Source organism: Loxodonta africana, chromosome 12 (assembly GCF_030014295.1).
Source record: "Loxodonta africana isolate mLoxAfr1 chromosome 12, mLoxAfr1.hap2, whole genome shotgun sequence".
NCBI classification, from domain to species: Eukaryota; Metazoa; Chordata; class Mammalia; order Proboscidea; family Elephantidae; genus Loxodonta; species Loxodonta africana.
In genome coordinates, this window is record NC_087353.1 from 61,404,178 (window position 1) to 61,424,182 (window position 20,005).

At 44.8% G+C, this 20,005-nt stretch overlaps 1 protein-coding gene across 4 annotated transcripts in view; it reads left to right on the forward strand.

Moving 5' to 3' along the window:
• Nucleotides 1–11,731: 11,731 nt before the first annotated feature.
• The window catches only part of RBFOX1 (RNA binding fox-1 homolog 1), a 440,264-nt gene continuing 431,990 nt past the window's right edge, over nt 11,732–20,005 (forward strand). For all 4 annotated transcript variants that reach the window (XM_064295558.1, XM_064295563.1, XM_064295566.1 and 1 more), the window contains exon 1: nt 11,732–11,830. In XM_064295558.1, coding sequence (XP_064151628.1) covers nt 11,732–11,830 — 99 coding nt within the window. The remainder of the gene's footprint in view (nt 11,831–20,005) is intronic.

The window sequence follows — 20,005 nt, forward strand, 5'->3', positions numbered from 1 at the left end:
GTTCCAGTGGAGCTTCCAAACTAAGACTAGGAAGAAAGTCCTGGCTATCTACTTCTGATAATTAGCCAATAAAATCCCACGGATCCCAACAGAAATATTGTTCAACACAACGTGGGAAGATGAACCCCCTAGGTTGGAAGGTACTCAAAATATACAGTGATCACAACCATGGACTTGCACATACCAACGATCGTGAAGATGGTGTAGAACTGGGCAACCTATCATCATGTTGTGCGTGGGTCGCCATGAATTGGAGCCAATTTGATGGCAACTAACAACAACACAACCAGTGTGTCATTGAGGAAGGTGAGTAGACTCTGACTGTCCCACAAATTCAAATGACCTTTGTTAAGCCCCTCCTGTGTGAAAGGTCTGCTACTCCCTTGGTTCAGGAGCTCAGAAGTAGAAACGGTCTTTGGTTTGTTTTTCTCAAGGAGCCTGTGGGGATGAAAAGAATAGTAATTCAGGCAAATGAGTATAACTGTTATTTCCAAGCCTCCCCTCTATGTTGTTGTTGTTAGTTGCTGCTGGTGACCCCATGTGTTACAGAGTAGAACTACTCTGTAGGGTTTTCTTGGCTGTAATCTTTATGGAAGGAGCCCCAATGGTGCCATAGTTAAGCACTCAGCTGCTAACTGAAAACTTGGCCATTTGAACCCACCCAGAGACTCTATGGGAGAAAGACCTGGTGATCTGCTTCCATAAAGATTACGGTCTAGGAAGCCCTATGGGACAGTTCTACTCTGTCACATGGGGCTGCTGTGAGTCAAAATCAACTTAATGGCACCCCAAAACAACAGCAATCTTTATAGAAACAGATCACCAGGCCTTCTGTCTTAGTCATCTAGTGCTGCTTAACAGAAATGCCACCAGAAGATGGCTTTAACAAAGAGAAATTTATTCTCTCACAGTATAGTAGGCTAAGAGTCCGAATTCAGGGTGCCAGCTCCAGGAGAAGCCTTTCTCTCTCTCTCAGCTCTGGGGAAAGGTCCTTGTCATCAATCTTCCCTGGTTGAGGAGCTTCTTAGCACAGGAACCCTGGGTCCAAAGATGTGCTATACTCCTGGCTCTTGTTTCTTGGTAGTATGGGGTCTCCATGTCTCTCTGCTTGCTTCTCTCTTTTATATTTCAAAAGAGATTGGCTTAAAATACAACGTAATCTTGTAGATTCCTTCCTCATTAACATAACTGCCACTAATCCCATCTCATTAACATCATAGAGATAGGATTTACAACACATAGGAAAATCTCATCAGATGGCAAAATGGTGGACAATAACGCAATGATGGGAATCAGGGACTAGTCAAGTTGACAGATATTTTGGAGGGACACAATTCAGTCCACAGCACCTTGCTTCTGCGGTGCTGCTGGGTGGGTTCTTGCACCACCCAGGTTTCCTGTCCCTACCACAGCTGGATTCTTTGGGTGCCGGGCATTGTGCTAAGAAGCACTCTACATTCATTATCTCAGTGGTTCCCAAATGCTGATCCATAGACTCGTCTGATTTCATAATGACATTTTCAACAGACTGCAGCTAAATGAGAAAATTAAGGGCAATTTAGTGAAAATTTTAATAGACTTAAAATTAATCAATTTGAAAGGCTGTCCTTTATTTTGAGATTATGTCCTTCTTGTTTTTTGACATTTTGGTATAAAATGCCCTTTCCTTTATGAGGTGATGATGATAGCAGATGGTATGTGTGTATGCATGTGTGTAAATGTACTCAATTGGCAGAAACTTTAAAAGCTGTTAATTTCATACAATCCCTCCATTGTTTTTAAGAATTTATTTAAATAGTTCATGACTTTAATAATTCACAAATTAGGGGGAACAAGCCTGAGAACAATTACAATTCTCTCTATTGTTAGCCCCATTTTACAGATGAAGAAACAGAGTCAGAGTGGTTAACTCACATGACCATGTTCACATATCTTGCAATCACCAGATCTGGAATTTAAACCCAGATAGCATATTTCTGTAGAGCTGGAACACCATCATGGGCATATTGCATCTTTTGCAGTAATGGTTTCCTAACCTATCTCTGGTGGTGCAGTGGTTAAGTGCTCAGCTACTAACTGAAAGGTTGATGATTCAAACACACCCAGCAGCATCATGGGAGAAGGACCTGGTGATCTGCTACCATAAAATTTATAGCGTATGCAACCCTATGGGGCACTTTTACTCTGTTACATGGGGTCGCTATGACCAGCACCTAACAACAATAGCGGCCTACCCCTGGCCAGGCAGGCAAGCCAAGCAGATGTTTTCCGAGTCCTGGGACTCTGTGAGGAGTCCCTGAGTGGTGCAAATTATTAAGCATTCAGCTACCAACCAAAAGGTTGGTGGTTTGAACCCACCCAGAGGCACTTTGGAAGAGAGGCCTGGTAATCTACTTCTAAAAGGTCACAGCCACTGAAAACCCTATGGAGCAGTTCTACTCTACACACATGGGTTGCCGTGAACCAGGATCGACTCGACTGCGACTGATTTCTTTCTTTTTTTAGTATAGGGCCTCTGTGAGCCTTTCTTTGGGGTACAGGCTAGAGTGCACAGCTTTGGGAGGTTCCTCATGTTGCCTGGGAGACCCACAGGCCTGTGGGAACCCCTGGCTTTGCCCCTGCAGGAATGCAGGAGGCAAGAAGACCCTTGCATGCAGCCCCTCCCTGTGCTTACGGCCCTCATGTCTCACACATTCAGCCGGTGTACGTGTTTGCAGAGGTGGGTGCTGATGTCCAGCTGGCTAGCATACAGCAGGCCTACATGGCGGGGAAAGACTTGCTCAGAGTCTGGACATTAGTTCTTCCAAAGCAGCCCTTCTATAGGGTTCATAACCAGTGGCCAGTGAGTCACTGCAGAGGGAGAGATATGGCTAAAGGGGAGAAGAGAGAATTTTTGTGCCTCTTGAACTCCCTCTAGTTAGGCCCACGGGGAAGGGGAAAGTGGGTTTGGCCATGGCTGCAGGTACAAAAATTACCTTATTCTCTATTCCTTGTTGGCCTATAGGGACAGATCAGCCAATAGGTGAGATACTACAGGCTTACTTGTGCTCTTTACTAATCTATAATGTACAATTTCACCTGGTTTTTGCAAGCACCATTGACGTTGTGATAACCTTGTGAAATTGTTCACTACAAATTAGTAGGTGAACACAATTAAGCCCATGCATACTGTCTTAGTCATCTAGTGCTGCCATAACAGAGACACCACAAGTGGATGGCTTTAACAAAGAGAAATTTACTTTCTCACAGTCTCATAGGTTACAAGTCCAAATTCAGGGCGTCAGCTCCAGGGGACAGCCTTCTCTCTCTCTTGGCTCTGGGGCAAGATCCTTGTCCTCAATCTTCCTCTGGTGGAGGAGCTTCTCAGGCGCAGGGACCCTGTGTCCAAAGGACACGCCCTGCTCCCAGTGTTGCTTTCTTGGTGGTATGAGGTCCCAACTCTCTGTTTCCTTTTATCTCTAAAAAGATAAAAGGTGGAGCAGGCCACACCCCAGGGAAACTCCCTTTACTTTGGATCAGGAATGTGACCTGGGTAAGGGTGGCATTACAATTCCACCCTAATCCTCTTTAACATAAAATTACAATCACAAAATATAGGACAACCACACAATACTGGGAATCATGGCCTAACCAAGTTGACACACATAGTTTGGGGGGGGACATAATTCAATCCATGAAAGGTACCTTGCTCACTGGTTAATCATCCCCTTTTGGTCTGTGTCCTGGGTTAGGTGCTAAGACAAAGCATAGAAAGATTACCCTGCCCTGTGAGGGGCCTAGGTGGCACAAGCTGTTTGTGATCGGCTGCTATCCTAAAGGTTGGTGGTTCAAATGAGGGCCTAGTGATCTACTTCCTTAAAGATTACAGCCAAAAATACCCTACATGCCAGTTCTGCTCTGTAACACATGGGGTCGCTGTGAGTCAGAATTGGCTCAAGGGCAACAGGTTTTTTTTTTTTTAATGAAGTGAATGTTGAACAAAAAGACTTACTTGGGTTTGTGAAGCACTGGTGGCACAGTGAGTTGTTAAGAGTTTGGCTGCTAACCAGAAGGTCAGCAGTTCGAATCCACTAGTTGTTCCTTGGAAACCCTGTGGGGCAGTTCTACTCTGTCCTACAGGGTGGCTAGGAGTCAGAATTGACTCAGTGGCAATGGGCTTGGGGTTTGAAAACCAATTCTGTCCCTTATTTTCTATGGAAACATTAGCACGTTTCCTCTTGGGCAGCCTCAGCAGATGAGAAAGTGGCGGGCCAACCCTGGTGCTCTTGCTTCCATTTCTGAGCAGGTAAGCGAAAACCTTGTCCCCACAAATTTAGACCCTAAACAGAAATAAAGTTCTGAACTATCAAGGTACCGCCTGCTTCTCTTTTTTGCTTTTGATGTTAAATCCACAGAATAGTCCCACTCAATAGTGGGCTTAAAGCAGGTTTTCTCTGACTAGCCAGGAAAATTACCACCATTTATAAAATTTTAATTTTGTCATAAAATATTATAAATAATAAAGATATTATGAGGAACATGTAACCAAGTACTTAATAACAGCAACAATGATAAAAGTAGATGGCGGTGATGATAATAATAATTATTATTATAGAATTGCTTCATGTTATTACAAAAGTAATGGACAGCCCCTGCCCCGTCCCCTGCCCCCACATCTGTCAGTTTATTGCATTATGGTGCCATGTGTTGCTGTGATGCTGGAAACTCTGCCACCAGGATTTCGAATACCAGCAAGGTCACCCATGGGGGACAAGTTTCAGCTGAGCTTCCAGACTAAGACAGACTAGGAAGAAGACCTGGCAGTCTTCTCCTGAAAAAATTAGCCAGCAAAAACCTTATGAATAGCAGCGGAACATTGTCTGATACAGTGTGGAAGATGAGCCCCTCAGCTAGGTGGGAAAGAGGTGCCTCCTCAAAGTAGAGGTGACCTTAGTGCCATGGATGGAGTCAAGCTTTCGGGACCTATATTCGCTGATGTGGCATGACTCAAACATGCATTAATAATCGGAATGTGGAATATACAAACTATGAACAACACATTCATGTTGTGAGAATTCAAATACAATATTGTGTAGAGTAAAACTCGTAAGTCCCCCCAGCCTCTTTCCTCTGTCTCATTACATTACCGTAGATGTGAGCTCATTACCATTTTAACTCGTATCCTTCCAGACCCTTTTCTATCCATGCCTTACGTGTATGCATGTACATACGTGGGTACGTGCATGCCTATGTATATATGTGCATGTGTGTGTGAATACATATATAAACAAAAAAAAAAAAGTTGTCACTGGGTGGATTCTGACTCACAGCGACCCCATGGGTGTCAGAGTAGAGCTCTGCTCCTTAGGATTTTCAGTGGCTGATGTTTTGAAGGTAGATCGCCAGGCCTTTCTTTTGAAGTGCCTCTGAGTGGATTCAAACCATCAACCTTTCAGTTAGCAGCTGAGCGCTTAACTGTTTACGCCACCCAGGGATTCCTACACACACACACACACACAAGTTGTGGGGTTTTTTTTTGCTATCATCTGTTTGATTTGGTGTGGTTGTCACGCATGGAGTCATTATTATGCAATGCTCCGAAACTTCTTAGAGACCTCCCTTAGTGCTCGCTCGTTCTAAGGGAAGACTCATGGAAGTGTCTCGTTCTCCTTAGCAGCCACAGTGTGTGTATTTGCTGTGATTTTTTTTTACTGTTCCCCTATCGCTTCTGATTGCTCTTACAGGCAATGCTGGGATGATACCCCGGTGTATGTATCACTAGGCACATCTCACGTATTTCTGCAGGACACAAATCTAGAATGGGAACCGTTAGGTGGAAAGATAAGCATATTTTCAATTTTTGGTAATAAACGCCAAACCGTCATCTCCAGAATGGTATCCATTTTGACTCTCACCATCTATTTTTGAACCCACCCATTTCTCCACGGCCACATCAATTCTGGATATTACTGGTATGCATTTTATTTAATTAATTAGTTGATTTTATTGATTGATGGATGTCAATCTTGTGAGCAAAAGATGGTAGCAACCTGTTCGTTCTAAAAGCCCATATAATTTTCAAAAGAGCTTTTGCAGCAGGAGCTCCTTGTGGACTGGGTATTACCTGCACTTGTGTTCCCGTTCTTGCAAGTGCAGCTTATTTTTAGGCCTGATCCCTCATTGACAACCGACACCCAGGTAAGAATGCTAGAGGAGTTTGAGGGTCCTTTACGCAGACACAGACTCTCATCTTCAGTCTCAATTCTGTGTTTACATGCAAAGAGATTGCCACTGAATGGTCGGAATTGCTTCTGCCTCAGACACAGCCCTTTACTCTGGAAGAGGAATGCTGGGCTCATCTGAGCTCTGCCACGCCCTCAGCCCTCCGATTCCATCCCACGGAAGGCCCATGCTTTGCCTGGAGAGCTGTGTCTAGAAATGGAGCTTCCGCAGCATAGCTCAAATGGACCATCAGGGGCAGAGACCTCGTTCAAGAGGCCCAGGGGGCTTTCCTGGGTGCTGGGCTCAAATTGCCACACAGAGAGCTGAAAACAAACTCAGAATCTTTGTATTCCTTGAATTGGAAGAGAGAGCAAGAAGTCATCTGGTCCAAATGCCTGTTGTATTCATTGATTCACCCATTCTGTATTTTCTAAGCACTTATTTTTTACTATATGTCAGGGTCTGGATACTGCAAATGGTTAATACACTTGGCTGCTAATCGAAGGATGGAGGTGTCTCAGAAGAAAGGCCTGGCTGTCTACTTCTGGAAAAATTTGCCCTTGAAAACCCTACGACACACAGTTCTACGCTTATACACATGGAGTCCCCATGAGTCAGAGTTGACTCGACAGCTACTGATTGGGTGCTGTATGTCAGGCACTGTATTAAACCCTGTACCTCCAGTGGCCAGAGCTACAGCTGAGAGCCTTTCCAGTTTTTAATCAGTAGAGGCGTGAAAGGTCCAACACCTCTCTCAGTAGATGGACTCGTGAGAGCTTTAGGATTAATTAAGCCTGGGATGTGGCACTCAGCAAAACTCAGGTGGGAAGGGGCCAGGGTGCGAGGTGACTTTTCTAGAAACTGGAGCTGCATTTTCAGAGCAAACTCACATTTTATGAAGCGTTTGCTGCAGCCTGCCCTGCCCTTCCTCTACCTTATGTCCCCAGTCCTCAAATGCTGCTGCGTATTTTTTTTTCCTACAGCACTTATCACCTTCTATTATGCTGAATACCAAACCAACCAACCAACCAACCAACCAACCAACCAACCAACCAACCAACCAACCAACCAACCAATCAACCAACCAACCAACTAACCAAACTCATTGTCATCCAGTCAATTTCAACTCATAGGGACCCTACGGGACAGAGTATAGGAGAGGCTGGTAAATTCCAACTGCCAACCTTTTAGTTAGCAGTCAAGCTCTTAACCACTGCACCACCGGGGCTGCATATTTTATTTATTTCTTACTTTATTGCTTATTTTCTCCCTCCCCTCTAGAATGTAAGCTCTATGGTGTCCATGAACTTGGCTTGCAGTCTCCTCTCCAGATAAACCCCAAGGGACTAGAACGGTGCCTGGAATGCAGTCAACACCAAACAACTATCACTGAAGTGTTCGAACAAATAACTATATCGAAGTGCATGTTACAGAGATTAAAAAAATAAAAATAAAAAAGTTGTCTAAAAATACTTGCATTCTCATTTTACTGAAGATTGAGCACATGTTGTTCCCAGTTTCAAAATTTGAAAGTGAGAGTAAAATATTGCTAAGTCACCCCTTGACACTTCCACTGAGCCAATCCTAGTATGGATAATTAATTACGCTTACAATAGAAAGTCTCTCATTTTGTCCAACTGGAGTCTCTTGCTTTGAGGTATGACAACTATAGTAGAAAGTATCCTTAGTGAAATGTCTGCTATTTTGACACACTTAAGAAGTTACAATACGGGGTTAGGAAAAAGAAAAAAGAAGGAAAAAAAAAAAAAGAAATCAAGAGTAGTTTTTTTATTGTTTCAAATAGCTGGCAAGTTTAGGGAAAGAAAAAAGTTACAAATACTATTGTGGAAGTCAAATTAAAACTTGAGCGGTAGCCTTCTGCATAAGGAAGTTCCATTTGAAGGTGATCTTGTTTCTTGCTGGTTTTCACATTTTCTTTCAGCTTCCTACAGGGTGTGTGTACCTATTCAATTAAGGGCCCCTGTACCTGAAAGGCAGGCAGGGTGGCCCTCAAACGTGTACGAGGTGTATACATACATACATACGTCCAAGCGCCCGGGGGTTCTTCGCAGAAGAGACAAGATTATGTCTTTCCCTGCTTCTCCCATTTGTTGACGTAGAAGCATCATTCAGGAGCCAGTGGCATTGATGTGGCTCTCTCCCAGTCTCTGTTGAGATCAAATTCAAATCCAGCATCCCCAGATGCTGGTCAAAAGGCGAGCGAAGTTTCATCATCCAGGGAGCAGAGGTTGCAGGTATGGTGCAGTTTGACATGGCGTCGCTCGATGCTGTGTTACTGATCCGTGGGCAGTGATATTAACGAGTGTAAAAACCTTGCCTGCCTGCTTCTTTAAGTGGCTGGTGTGTGTCTAGGGTGTGTACTTGCCTCTGTGCATGAGCGCGTTTGCATGCGCTTGTGTCAGAATGTGTGAGTTGGTCCTCCAGAGAATGGAGCCTGGCTGAGAATCCTTTTGAGATGGAGGTAGAGGGTCTGCATCCCATTGTTTCATTTTGCAGACTTCCAATATGCCTGGGCTGTGAAGAGATAAGTTTAAAGGGAAGCCTGGGCCGTTATTGCAGAATGGGGCTGCAAAAATCCAATCACCATGAAAAGGTTTTAAACTTTGGGGAGAAAACGGGCCGGCAGACCACTATTGGCTCAGTGCAGCTGAGAGCCGTTATTGGTTCCTTACATAATGTATTTGTTTTTTCATTAAACCATTCAGATAAGGTCTTATTAAAGTGCCATGTATTATTTATCATGTTTCTTATGAAAATGAGCTAAAGGGAAAATTCTATCCTCTTCTTGGGGCATTTGCAGGCTTTCCCTGTGCTGGCAAGAAAAGAAGCAAGGGAAGAAACAGAACGGAGGAAAGCATGGCAAACCCTGTCATAGAGCAGATTGCTTGAGGCAAAAGGAAAGGACCGGAAAAGGAGAGGAAGGGGAGGAAAGACCCTTGTATTCTGTATATGCTTTGTTCAGTGGCTTTCTTTTTGATTTTGTGAATTGCAAAAAAAAAAAAAAGCAGGTAGAGACTAAGGAAAGAAAGATGAAAGCAAGAAAGAGAGAATCATTTTATTTGTAAATCAGAGCTTGTCTGTTAAACAGGATTTCAGAGTCAACGTAGAGCAAGGATTTTTTTACAAACTAACCACTGTCTGCTCCCACAAAAAAAAAAAAGTAGCAGAGAACAATGCCCAAGGCACTCCTAATCCCCCATGCCAACTTCTACCTGGGGCTAAATGGGCTGTCGTTGTTGTGTGACTTCAAGTCCATTCCGACTCATAGTGACCCCATGTGACAGAGTAGAACTGCCCTGTAGGGTTTCCTAGACTGTCATCTTTACAGGATCCGATTGCCAGGTCTTTTCACCTGCAGAGCTGCTGGGTAAGTTGGAAGTACCAACTCTTTGCTTAGCTACTGTGTCTCTATTCAGTTGATGGGATTCGTGAGCCCCAGTATGGTTGAACAGACTGGTTTGGCAAATGAAAAAGTAAAAAGAAGCAATCTGGTTTAGGCCTAGTATTTGGCATAACGAGGACCTTGTAGTTACTGATAGCTTTTCAAAACAAACAGCAAAAACAACAACCAAAAAATGGAGCTGTGCAATAGTTAATTTCCTTTCCTTCAGAAAGGATTTTGATTAGCCTCAAAGTGAGTTGTCACTTCTGAGCTGATGGTTCAGTTCAGAAGAGGTCTTGTGGCTGAGAGCATCTATGTGAGCCTCACAGAGAATCTGGGGGCGAGCCCCTGGTGGCCAGTCCCCTGGGTCACGTCCTAAATGCTCCTTTGTGAGAATCCCCGTCCCCTCTCAAAGTGTGACCATGTCCTGCAGACATTGGCAAGCCTTCAACAAGGATCTTTGCAGGGAAACCCGCAACCTGAAAAGATTCTGTTCAGAGAACTGACCTCTTGCTCGGGAAATAAAAAGAAAATCCAATCACTGAGTCAAAAATCTATATAATAAAAAAAAATATGGCTACTATACAGTGATCATAATCTCACTAGTGCCCAGAATGTGCACTAGTGGGGACCAAGGACAAGTTAGAGTCTTAATATTTTCTTTTGATTTGCAGATCACATCCTATTTGATCGCATAAAGACTAACACAAGCTACTAATGAATAATTATTCCTTCATAAAATACAGGAGAGGGGGAGACCCATCTGCAAGAGCAGAATGCTAATTTGGCCAAAGAGGGCTGGCCAGACAAGAATAAAATAAACCATTTTAATTTGCCCACTGCAGCCCACAGAGTAATCTCTTATCAGACACAAGCCTCCCCCAGCCTGTGCATTCATAATCTGAGAAGAGCTGGGATTAGAAGCCCCCTTGCCTTCCCCAGGAGCTGGCATGTTAGTCCAACAGGCTTGATTTCAACGCCTGCCCAGGCAGTTTGCCCCAGCGGTTAGGATAGGGGTTGGTTTGCTAAGCGCACTGCTGCCTGCCCAGCAGAGGCAGAGAGCCAGCGAAAGCTGTGCCCCAAAAAGCCTCGGGGCTTGTAGCTGCCTTTGCTGCTGGGGCACAGACACCGCCCTCCCTCCAGCGCCCCCAGCCCCAGCTTCCCCCTAATCGGGGCTCCCCAGATCTCAACACCTCCAGCTTCTTAAGAGAGGGAATCCTATTTCTGTGTTTATTCGAGGAGTCAGGCAAACCAACCGCCACGAAAAGCAAGGAGTCTGGGTCCCAGCTGGGCGAGCACAGGAATTGTCCAGCTGAAGGCTGGATGCTGGCGATGTGGGGCGCTCGCTTGCTTCTTCGCCCGCCCCGCAGAGATTTTTAGCAGACACAATTTGAATTTTGGTGAGTCGTTAAGGAAAAAAAAAAAAAAAGGCAAAGGGGGGGGGGGGGAAACACAACCCTGCCCCTGGACCCATTTGACAAATGAGAAGGCAGGCAGCATCAGCACCAAAGGAGTGAGCCTCCTCTGTGAGTCAAAATCTCTCTCCCTCTTTCTCTCTCCTCCCCTTTTCATCTCTCTCTCCCTCTTTCTCTCTCCTCCCCTTTCATCTCTCCCTCTTTCTCTCTCTCCTTTCTCCCTCCTCCTTCTCTCTACCCCCCTCCTACTCAGCATTACAGGAGAGTATCCATCCAAACCTCTCTACCTTCCATCCAAGTTGCCTGTGCTTGGTCCTGTCATCTTCACCGGGTGTGGGGTGGGGGGCACCTTCCACTTTGGGGGCGGTTAAAAAAAAAAAAAAAGCAGGCCCAACAAACCAGAAAACGATCCAGCAGGGAAGAAAACAAAATAGTTTCCTGGTCCACTCAAGTGTCTTAGTTTCAGGCAGAACAAGGCTGGGATCTAGCAAACCCAAAGAGAAAGAACGCCAGGGAGGAGGGACACGAGGGGTGCGGGGGGAGGGAGAGAGAGAGAGAAAGAGAGAAGAGACAGAGACAGCCACCCGCGTTTGACTTAGATAATCAGCAAAATTAAAAAGAGGAAAAAAAAAAATTGTAGCGGCCAGGCAGGGAGCAACGTGATTGCATGCGAGCGTCCCCACTTGTGCTCGGCGGGTACCACAGAGACACGATGCAGCATCCTCTGACGGGGGCCACCTGCGTGGCGCTCCCCAACGTGGGCATGTGTCCCCAGCTCTCGTGTGCCTTGACTTTTATGTACTTACAGCAGGTAAGGCGCGCCTCTGCCTCCGTGGCCGCTTCCCGGGGGCTGCACCGACTCGGTACCCTCATCCGTGGGCTGCGCTTTCCTGCCTTGGAGGGGGCTTGGGGAGGGGGGTTATGCGCTGGCACTGGAGGGGTGGATCTGAGCCCTTCGTTCTCTGCGGAGCCCAGAAACCCCCTGCCGAGCTGGTTTTGCATCTCACTGAATACTTTGAATGCCTGCCTCCCAGCCTGGGTACCGGAGTTTGAAATTGAAAACTGCATTTTTTTTCTTACTCGCATCCTTCTTCTATCTGTGCGTCTAGTGGCGATTTGAAAATCAGAACCCTTTGATGCTAAGAGTTTGGAGTCTTTGTGGAGGCATTCGGGTGCCTGTAGTTTTCATTAAGGTGATTTAATGGGGAAGAAAAATCATCTACGTAAGCATGTGTGTGTATGTTAAGTTTTTTTTTTTTTTTTCGCCTTAAGTTTGCCTGTGTCGTGTTTTGTGCTGTGCTGATTCTTTATGGGATCAGGCTGTTTAGATTTCTGGGTGCTGATGGCCCCAAAATCTGCCTCCAAACTCACAGGCAATGCTATGTACGGTGAAGGCAAGAGGTTTAGGATGCTGTCTTTGTGGGCACTGTAGAGGCATTTGTGTCTTCTCTTCACTCCCCGCTTAATTAAGGTCTTACTGAGGGATGTTGTGTTTGTCTGTTTGGCTTTGCACTATCCCTACATTTCAGTCTTCCGCTGTGTCTATTTTTCTCTGGGTGTTTCCCTCAGACCCCCTCTTTCTCTGTCTTCCTCACTTTACTAGAAGGGCTGGCACTGGTACCTGTGCCTGGGCTTGGGAATCCGCGGAACATTGCCTTTGGGGGGCGGGGGGGGGGACAGCTTTCTGCTCTCTGTCAAGGGGGCAGTGGCTGTGCCTGTGAACTGGCAGGGCCAGAGGGTTTGTCATTCCAATGGGAAACCCTCTCCCTTCCCCATCCTGCTCTGCGAAGAGTTTATTGGGATTGTAGGCATTTTATCTGCTTTCCACAGACTCACTTCCAGAGTGCCATTTGTTAACATGTGTGTTTGTATGTTGACACAACTTCCTTCACAAGAGTTGAGAGGTGCCTCCTTCCCTAAAGGCCCTCCATTTCCATCTGGATTATAGGCATAGACGCATTTATAAAATGTCAAGATTGTTTTGAACATTTGGGTAATTTGTTATCAAGTTGGTTGCCTCCAGAAAATATATCTTAGGATTATTTGGTTGCAAGTCTTTTTGAGAACAGCCTGTTATTATTATTTTTGGTAATATCTTGAGAACAAATTGGTTTATCCTTTTAAATATCTTTTTTATTCCATTTCTCATTAAGTAAATTGTGCCAGGAAACATTTCCCAAGAGCATACTGGTAACGTATTATATGACTCATCTGCCGCTAGCATTTCTTTGCTGTGTGCGTGTGTGCATGCGTGTGTGTGTATGCGTGCGTGTTTTACACCAGTTACCCACCAGAAGAGCATTCTAATGAGTGTTTCTACAGATGCTAAGCCTCGGTCGGATTTAATCAAATTATTAATACGAGTTGATCTTGTGCCTCCTACATCCACTCCTTTTACGTTATTTATTAATCAATTTGAACAGCATTACCTAACAAGCAGAATGCTATAGGTATTCAGTGTTCTGACCAGTTCTTTGTGCGTTGTTCTTTTTTTTAAAAATAAATCAACGCTTCTTCCTCCTAAATTGTTAAATCGGTTTGCTCATTTAGACACAACTTGGGAAAGCAGGCGGTGTCTTTGAGGGAGAGGTTGTTATTTTTGCCATGTGAAGGACAAGTATATAGGATAGGCTCAGGGGCTTTCATCATCCGCCCTGCTGGCTCTTCCAGGAGTGAAAACTCCCCTGCTCTGTGGTGGGAAGGCTCAAAGGAACCATTGGCAGCCATAACAAATATTTAGAAGTGACTAGATCAGCATTGGGGTTCCATATGAAGATGGGTAAAGGGTGGGTTTTGCATTTTGCTTGGGAATGCCTCCTCTTGAAAGGATTTGTAATGCTGTCCGTGAAAGTGCTGATAACATGATGCTATGACAAGATGTCAGAATGAGGTATGTGTGCGTGTGTGTGCACGTGTGTGCATTTTCTCTGAGTTTTGCTAAGTGTCTGAAGTATAGTAGAGGCAGTCTTTATTTGTGTCTGCTTGACTCAGAATGTAGTTTTCCAGCCATACCTCCTACCCTCCCTAAAGGATCACCATCAGGGCGGGAGAGACGTACCTTTGGGTCACCTCTCATGGTCCTCACTGCCATGATAGGTTGTGTGACAATTCCATGGCATTGTTTTAATTTACCAATCCAGACAATTGAATGATTAAGAGTGTGAAGTAGTTCATTTTAATCTTTACAGGCTACGCACAGATGCAATCCGTGTGACTTCGGCCTATACGACACAGCTTTTGTTGTTGTTTTTTGCTCCTTATCTGTAACTATTCTTGTGTCTTTAACCGAAAGATCAGTGGTTCAAACCCACCAGTAGCTCTGTGGGATAAAGATGTGGCAGTCTGTTTCCGTAAAGATTTACAGCCTTGGAAACCCTATGGGGCAGTTCTACTCTGTCCTACAGCGTTGCTATGAGTCCAAATCGACTCGACAGCAACGAGTTTGGGTTTGCTTGTTTGTTTGTTTTGATTTATTTAATTTTGAAGATCAGAGGACAGATCAATACTCACAAAGTAAGTTGAGGAACCAGTGAATCGGGCCACGTCACAGTAAATGATGCCTTGGCTGGAAACATTTCGGAAGACACCTATTTCAGGAGTATGTGTTATCTTGATATTGTAAGAAAACAATTAAAACACAAGCATCTTATTCAAAGGCTTTATTGTTCCTGTCTTATACACGCACAGACTCTGATCAGGTGGTACCCAGAGTCTTCACTGAAATACAGCATCGTCTCCAGGAATGAAGTCTGATATGGCTCCTGTTTCTTTTCGAGTATCCAAGGGGAATTACTTCAGAATCTGTTTTCTTTGCATCAGCTCTGCCGTACAGCCTTTCTCCCTAAATTCTCCCAAATTTGTTCCTAAGAAAACTCATGAAAACAGAAATCATGCGAGTCTACTCTGACTGTCCAAGAGAAAGCAACACACCTCTTTTGCCACAAATAACTTATTTATTCAGGCCAAAGCCGAGGTGACTTTGGTGCTTAAATTATCTGGCTGATTCAGTTTCATATATTTACATTTCCCAGGAACTTCACTTTAGATGGATGTTTTCCTACAGCTACAATCGCTCTTTCTCTCTGTATGCTCACTCTTTCTTAATATCTGAGGAGTTACTACAGTTCGGAAATGCCAAATGGGACAAGACTGAATGGTCCTTTTGCTTCCAGATATTGGAACCAATGATGTCATCACAGGCATACAACATGTGCATGTACACACCTATATACACGTCTAGTATAGAGTATATACTCTGTGGTCGTAGACTGTTTTCAGGTGGAAGGGACAGATGAGCATCAGAGCAGATGGCTTCAGCCTTACTCTCTTGGGAAAGTCCCTGCTTCCGCCTCTGTTCTTAATATACTGCGATAGGTTTTACCCTGTGTCTTCTTTGATGGTGAGTCTTCTTCTCCCAGGTAAACTTCAAACTCACCTGTACTCCATATGGTATCTGTCCAGAGTTCCAAAGTGAGCTCCCGTCTAAACCTACTTGCTTTGAGGGAGAATTCCGAATACAAATTCTAATTTGGGGAAGTGTGCAGTGAGCTAGTTCAAAGGAAAACCTGTTTTGTTTTTCTTCATAGAGAGTAATGAAAAACAATCTCACACACACGCACACACACACACCTAGAGTTGTTTACTTTCCTTCCTGAATCACAAGGAGCAAACCAAAGACTATCCGTATCATGGTAAAGCATGATGGCGTTGTAGGTGGACAGACATAGCTCTTTTCTGGTGCCAACTGCATGCCAGATTTCCCCCAGAGCTGTTTTTTTTTTTAATTGTAATATATATATATAAATGTATATATGTAACACAATATTTGCCAAACCAGCCTTTTCACATGACACCAGTTACATCCATCATGCTGTGCAGCCATCACCACTGTCCGTTGCCAGGTTTTCCATCACCATAAACAGATACTCAATGCTGAGCTAGGTTTTCCTTTGAGTTTTAACCCCGTGCAAGAGGATCCCTAGCATGTCAATTTAGTCGTTACTGTTCCTAAACCACTGTTGGTGTCTCCCAGAACTGTCTAAGCAGGCTTCTAATCTGTTAAGCCTTATTCACTCAGGACCTTTTTATCAGCCTAAATTTAAAAACGAGTTGAATGCTTAAAAATGTACACTAAAGTGTGTGGGGGGGGAGGGGAATGGGGCCTCTAAAGTGGGCCATGCCACTGTCAATATCTGAAGATTGGTAATTTTTCCCACTTAATGATGATCCATGTGGTTTGTTTTAAATAGTGAAGTGGTTTGTACAAAGGGTAATTCCTGGTAAATGAAACCATTGCTCACAGTGGACACCTTCAGATCGAAAGCAATTGAACTGAAACCTGCATATCAACCCTTTCTGTCTTTAATTAGAAAGAGGTTCTCAGCACCAAAAGTCACCTGGGAAGGAGGGCTCTCTCACGGAAGGCCCCATGCACCAGCCGTGGTTATAAATTTAGGAAACATTAGGTAGGCCATAACAATTACCACGACGTAGAAAAGTTCAATTCTCATTCCAGTGACTTACCTTGCGCAACTCTGTCTGATGATTTATAGCGGGCCAAATGGCATTTTATCACACTCTTTCTTCTTGGCTTAATCCCATGTTGATTTATTAGATCTTGCTGTGGATTGGGGGTAGTCAATAGTGTCGATAATGCAGAAAAGAATTAGGATAGATTATCTTCACGTCTGAATTGCTTAGAAGTTTAAATGGCTGGAATGAGTACATTCCCAGGCCCGGGTGGATGGATATGTGATAAAAGATAGGTCCATCTGCCTCTTTCTAGAGAGATTCTTTGTCATAAGTTGCTTAATTAACCAGTGTCCCTTGTTACTTTGACCTTTTCTAGTTAAGGGGAGAAGGCAGGAGTAGGTGGCCTATTGTCTGCCAGATAAGGGCCAGGGGTGCTGGGATTCTTCCCACACTTTCCAAATATTAGACACCTGGGTGGTGAGCACTGCAGACACCACTCAGTCCCTTCCCTCTGACGCCAGGTTACGTGGGTTGCCTCTGCAGGAAGATTATTTAATCTGACAGGCACGCGTGAAAATGGCGAGCATCTGCTAGTCCACACATCTGAGCCCCGTGCCATTCAGATGACTGTCTGACATTTCGTGGTGGTTTCCGTGTCGGGACACACACAACCGGCTGCTCCTGCTTTTGCCCGTGTGGAGAAAGCCCCCGTCACCCGCGCTCACTCGCCATCTGTTTTCCTTACAGCGGGCCCTTGAGTCATTGTCCAGTAGCTGATGGACTGAGGATGGACCATCCTTTTTAGGGTTTTCTGATTCATTGAACCAGGCTCTCTGCCCCCAAGAGGAAACATAAAGCTTGTTTATTCGTATTGGCCCGGTAAAAACAGTGTAGTTTGGCAGGCAAATAATGGTCTTCTGGAAGGGGAAGAAATTGCAGCGTTGTGAACACAATCAGGTTGGTGCGTCTGCGCCTAAGGGGGCAGTGTAATACGCAGAAGATGTTGTTCTCTGAATAAGACACACTGACAAAGTGTGGGCGTAATGGCCCCATCTGCAGAGACCTTTCTAATGGACAGGGAGAGGTGTCCCAGGGTGCTGTTTAATTCAATTAAGAAAAGCTAAGAAAGTTCCATTCATCAATAGTTTCCTGTTTCTGGGGCTTCCCAGGAGAACTTTGCTGGGAGGAGCGTCAGCCTGGGGCTGGCTGCCGGCTGCATGATGTGGCTGGCAGCCTCCTCTGGCCCCATTGAGAGGGGCTGTGTCGAATGGGGTCAGCTCTCAGGCACAATAGCTCAGGAGGGCCCTGGCCCTAGTCCTTCAACCAAGCAGAGTTCAAGTGAGCCGGGGAAATGAGCAACGGGTTGGCAGGCTGCTGCTGCTGTTGTGGGAGAAACAGCTTTAGAGGAGCCAGCCTCTGAGCCTGGCTTCAGGCTGGGGATGATCTTAGATGGTTGGACCTCCCTGGCTCCTGAAAGACCAGGGGGCAAGGGGAGTTTGCTGCTATTTCTTATCTCTCTCACATATTGTGCCCTGGTTTCCTGGTTCTGGTTCAAAAAGATTACTTTCTGTTGGCCAGGGTCCCTGTTATGATCCCTCTGTTATAAATCTTAGAAGCTTCCGGGTGGTACAAACAGTTAAGTGTTTGGCTGCTAACCAAAAGGTTGGCAGTTTGAACATACCCAGAGGTGCCTTGGAAGAAAGGCCTGGCGAGCTGCTTCCAAAGATCACAGCCATGGAAAACCCTGTGGAACGCAGTTCTACTCTGACACAAATGGGATTGCCATGAGTCAGAATCAACTCACCAGCAACTGTTTATTATTAGTAGTAGTAATATTATATCCTCACTTATATTTGGCAAACGCCTGACAGTTTACAAAACATGTTTGCTATGCCTTTTCTAACCTGTTAGACTGCAAGCAACTGGCTGCAGAGACTCTCTATTCAGTTTGTTACTATACCCATGATGCCTAGACTTAGGTCTAATACATAGTAGGTGTTCAGTAAAAAACTAAGTGATGAATGAGGGAATGAATAAATACATTTGGACCTCTGTACAACCTTGAAGAGGGCATTGGTGATTCAATGGTAAAATTCTCACCTTCCATGTAGAAGACCCTGGTTCGAGTCCCAGCCAACACATCCCATGCACAGCCACCACCCCTCCATCTGTGGAGGCTTGCGTGCTGTTGTGATGCTGAACAGATTTCATTGGAATTTCTAGATTAAGATGGAATAGGAAGAAAAGTCTGGTGATCTACTTCTGAAATCAGCCAACGAAAACCCTATGGATCACAACGGTCTGATCCTGCTGTGCGTGGGGCCACCATGATTCGGGTGCCAACTTGACTACTGCTAACAACAACTTTACAAGTAAGGTGAGGCAGGGATTGCCACCCCTTTTTTCAAGTACATATGATTGTTCATTTAACAATTAGTTGTTACTTCAGTTGTTCATTTAAAAATTATTTCCAGAGATTGAGAAATTGCAGCAAATAAATTAGGAAAGGTACCTACCACCATCGGACTGATATTCTTGTAAAGGAAAAATAGACCATGCAAAAGGGTAAAGTAAGATATTTTCAGATTGCAGAGAGGGCTAGGAAGGAAATAAACAAGGTTGTGGGATAAGGAACAACTGGGATGGTGCTGGATATCCCTGGGCGATGGAAGCAGTTAATGTTCTTGGCTGCAAACCAAAAGGTTGGAGATTCTCTTCTACCCAGAGGTGCCTCGGAAGAAAGACCTGGCAATTTACTGCTGAAAAATCAGTCATTGAAAACCCTGTGGAGTACAGTTCTTTTTTGACTCACATGGGGTTGTCATGAGTCTGAGCTGGCTTGGTGGCAAACTGTTTTGGGGGATGATGCTGTAGTTAGGCTTTATCCAATGGGTTTGTCAAGGTGGCCTCACAAGGAGGTGATGATTGAGGCTCAGAGACCATATGTAGACAGTAAGTGGTGGACCCAGGACACAGGCCAGGTCGGACAATCTCTGTAAATAGAGGGTGAGCTTTCCCTTCAACCCTAGGGCAGTATTGAAATGAGAGGAATGGAAAGGGGGAAGTGTGGAAATGAATTTCCCATGAACAAATGAGAAGAAACCGTTCCTGAGTTGCAGAGAACCCTAAGAAACATTTGGAATCACGTGTAGTATCAGGAAGGAGCCCTGGTGTCACAGTGGCTAAGCACTCAGCTGCTAACCCAAAGGTCAGCATTTTGAACCCTCCAGCTGCTCCTTGGGAGAAAGATGTGGCAATCTGCTCCTTTAAAGATTACAGCTTGGAAGCCCAGTGGGGGAGTTCTACCCTGTCCCATACGGTTGCTGTGAGTTGGAATCAACGCGATGGCAATGGGTTTAGTTTTGGGGGGGTTTAGAAGTAGAGCATAGAGAAAGGGTTCTGATCAAAGCCGTAAAGAAAGACCTTAATGGTGGAACACCATGAGATGTGCCAGTATCTTCTATCAACACTTCATTAAAGTGCTTACACAACGGTTTTGTTAAATTGAAAAGAA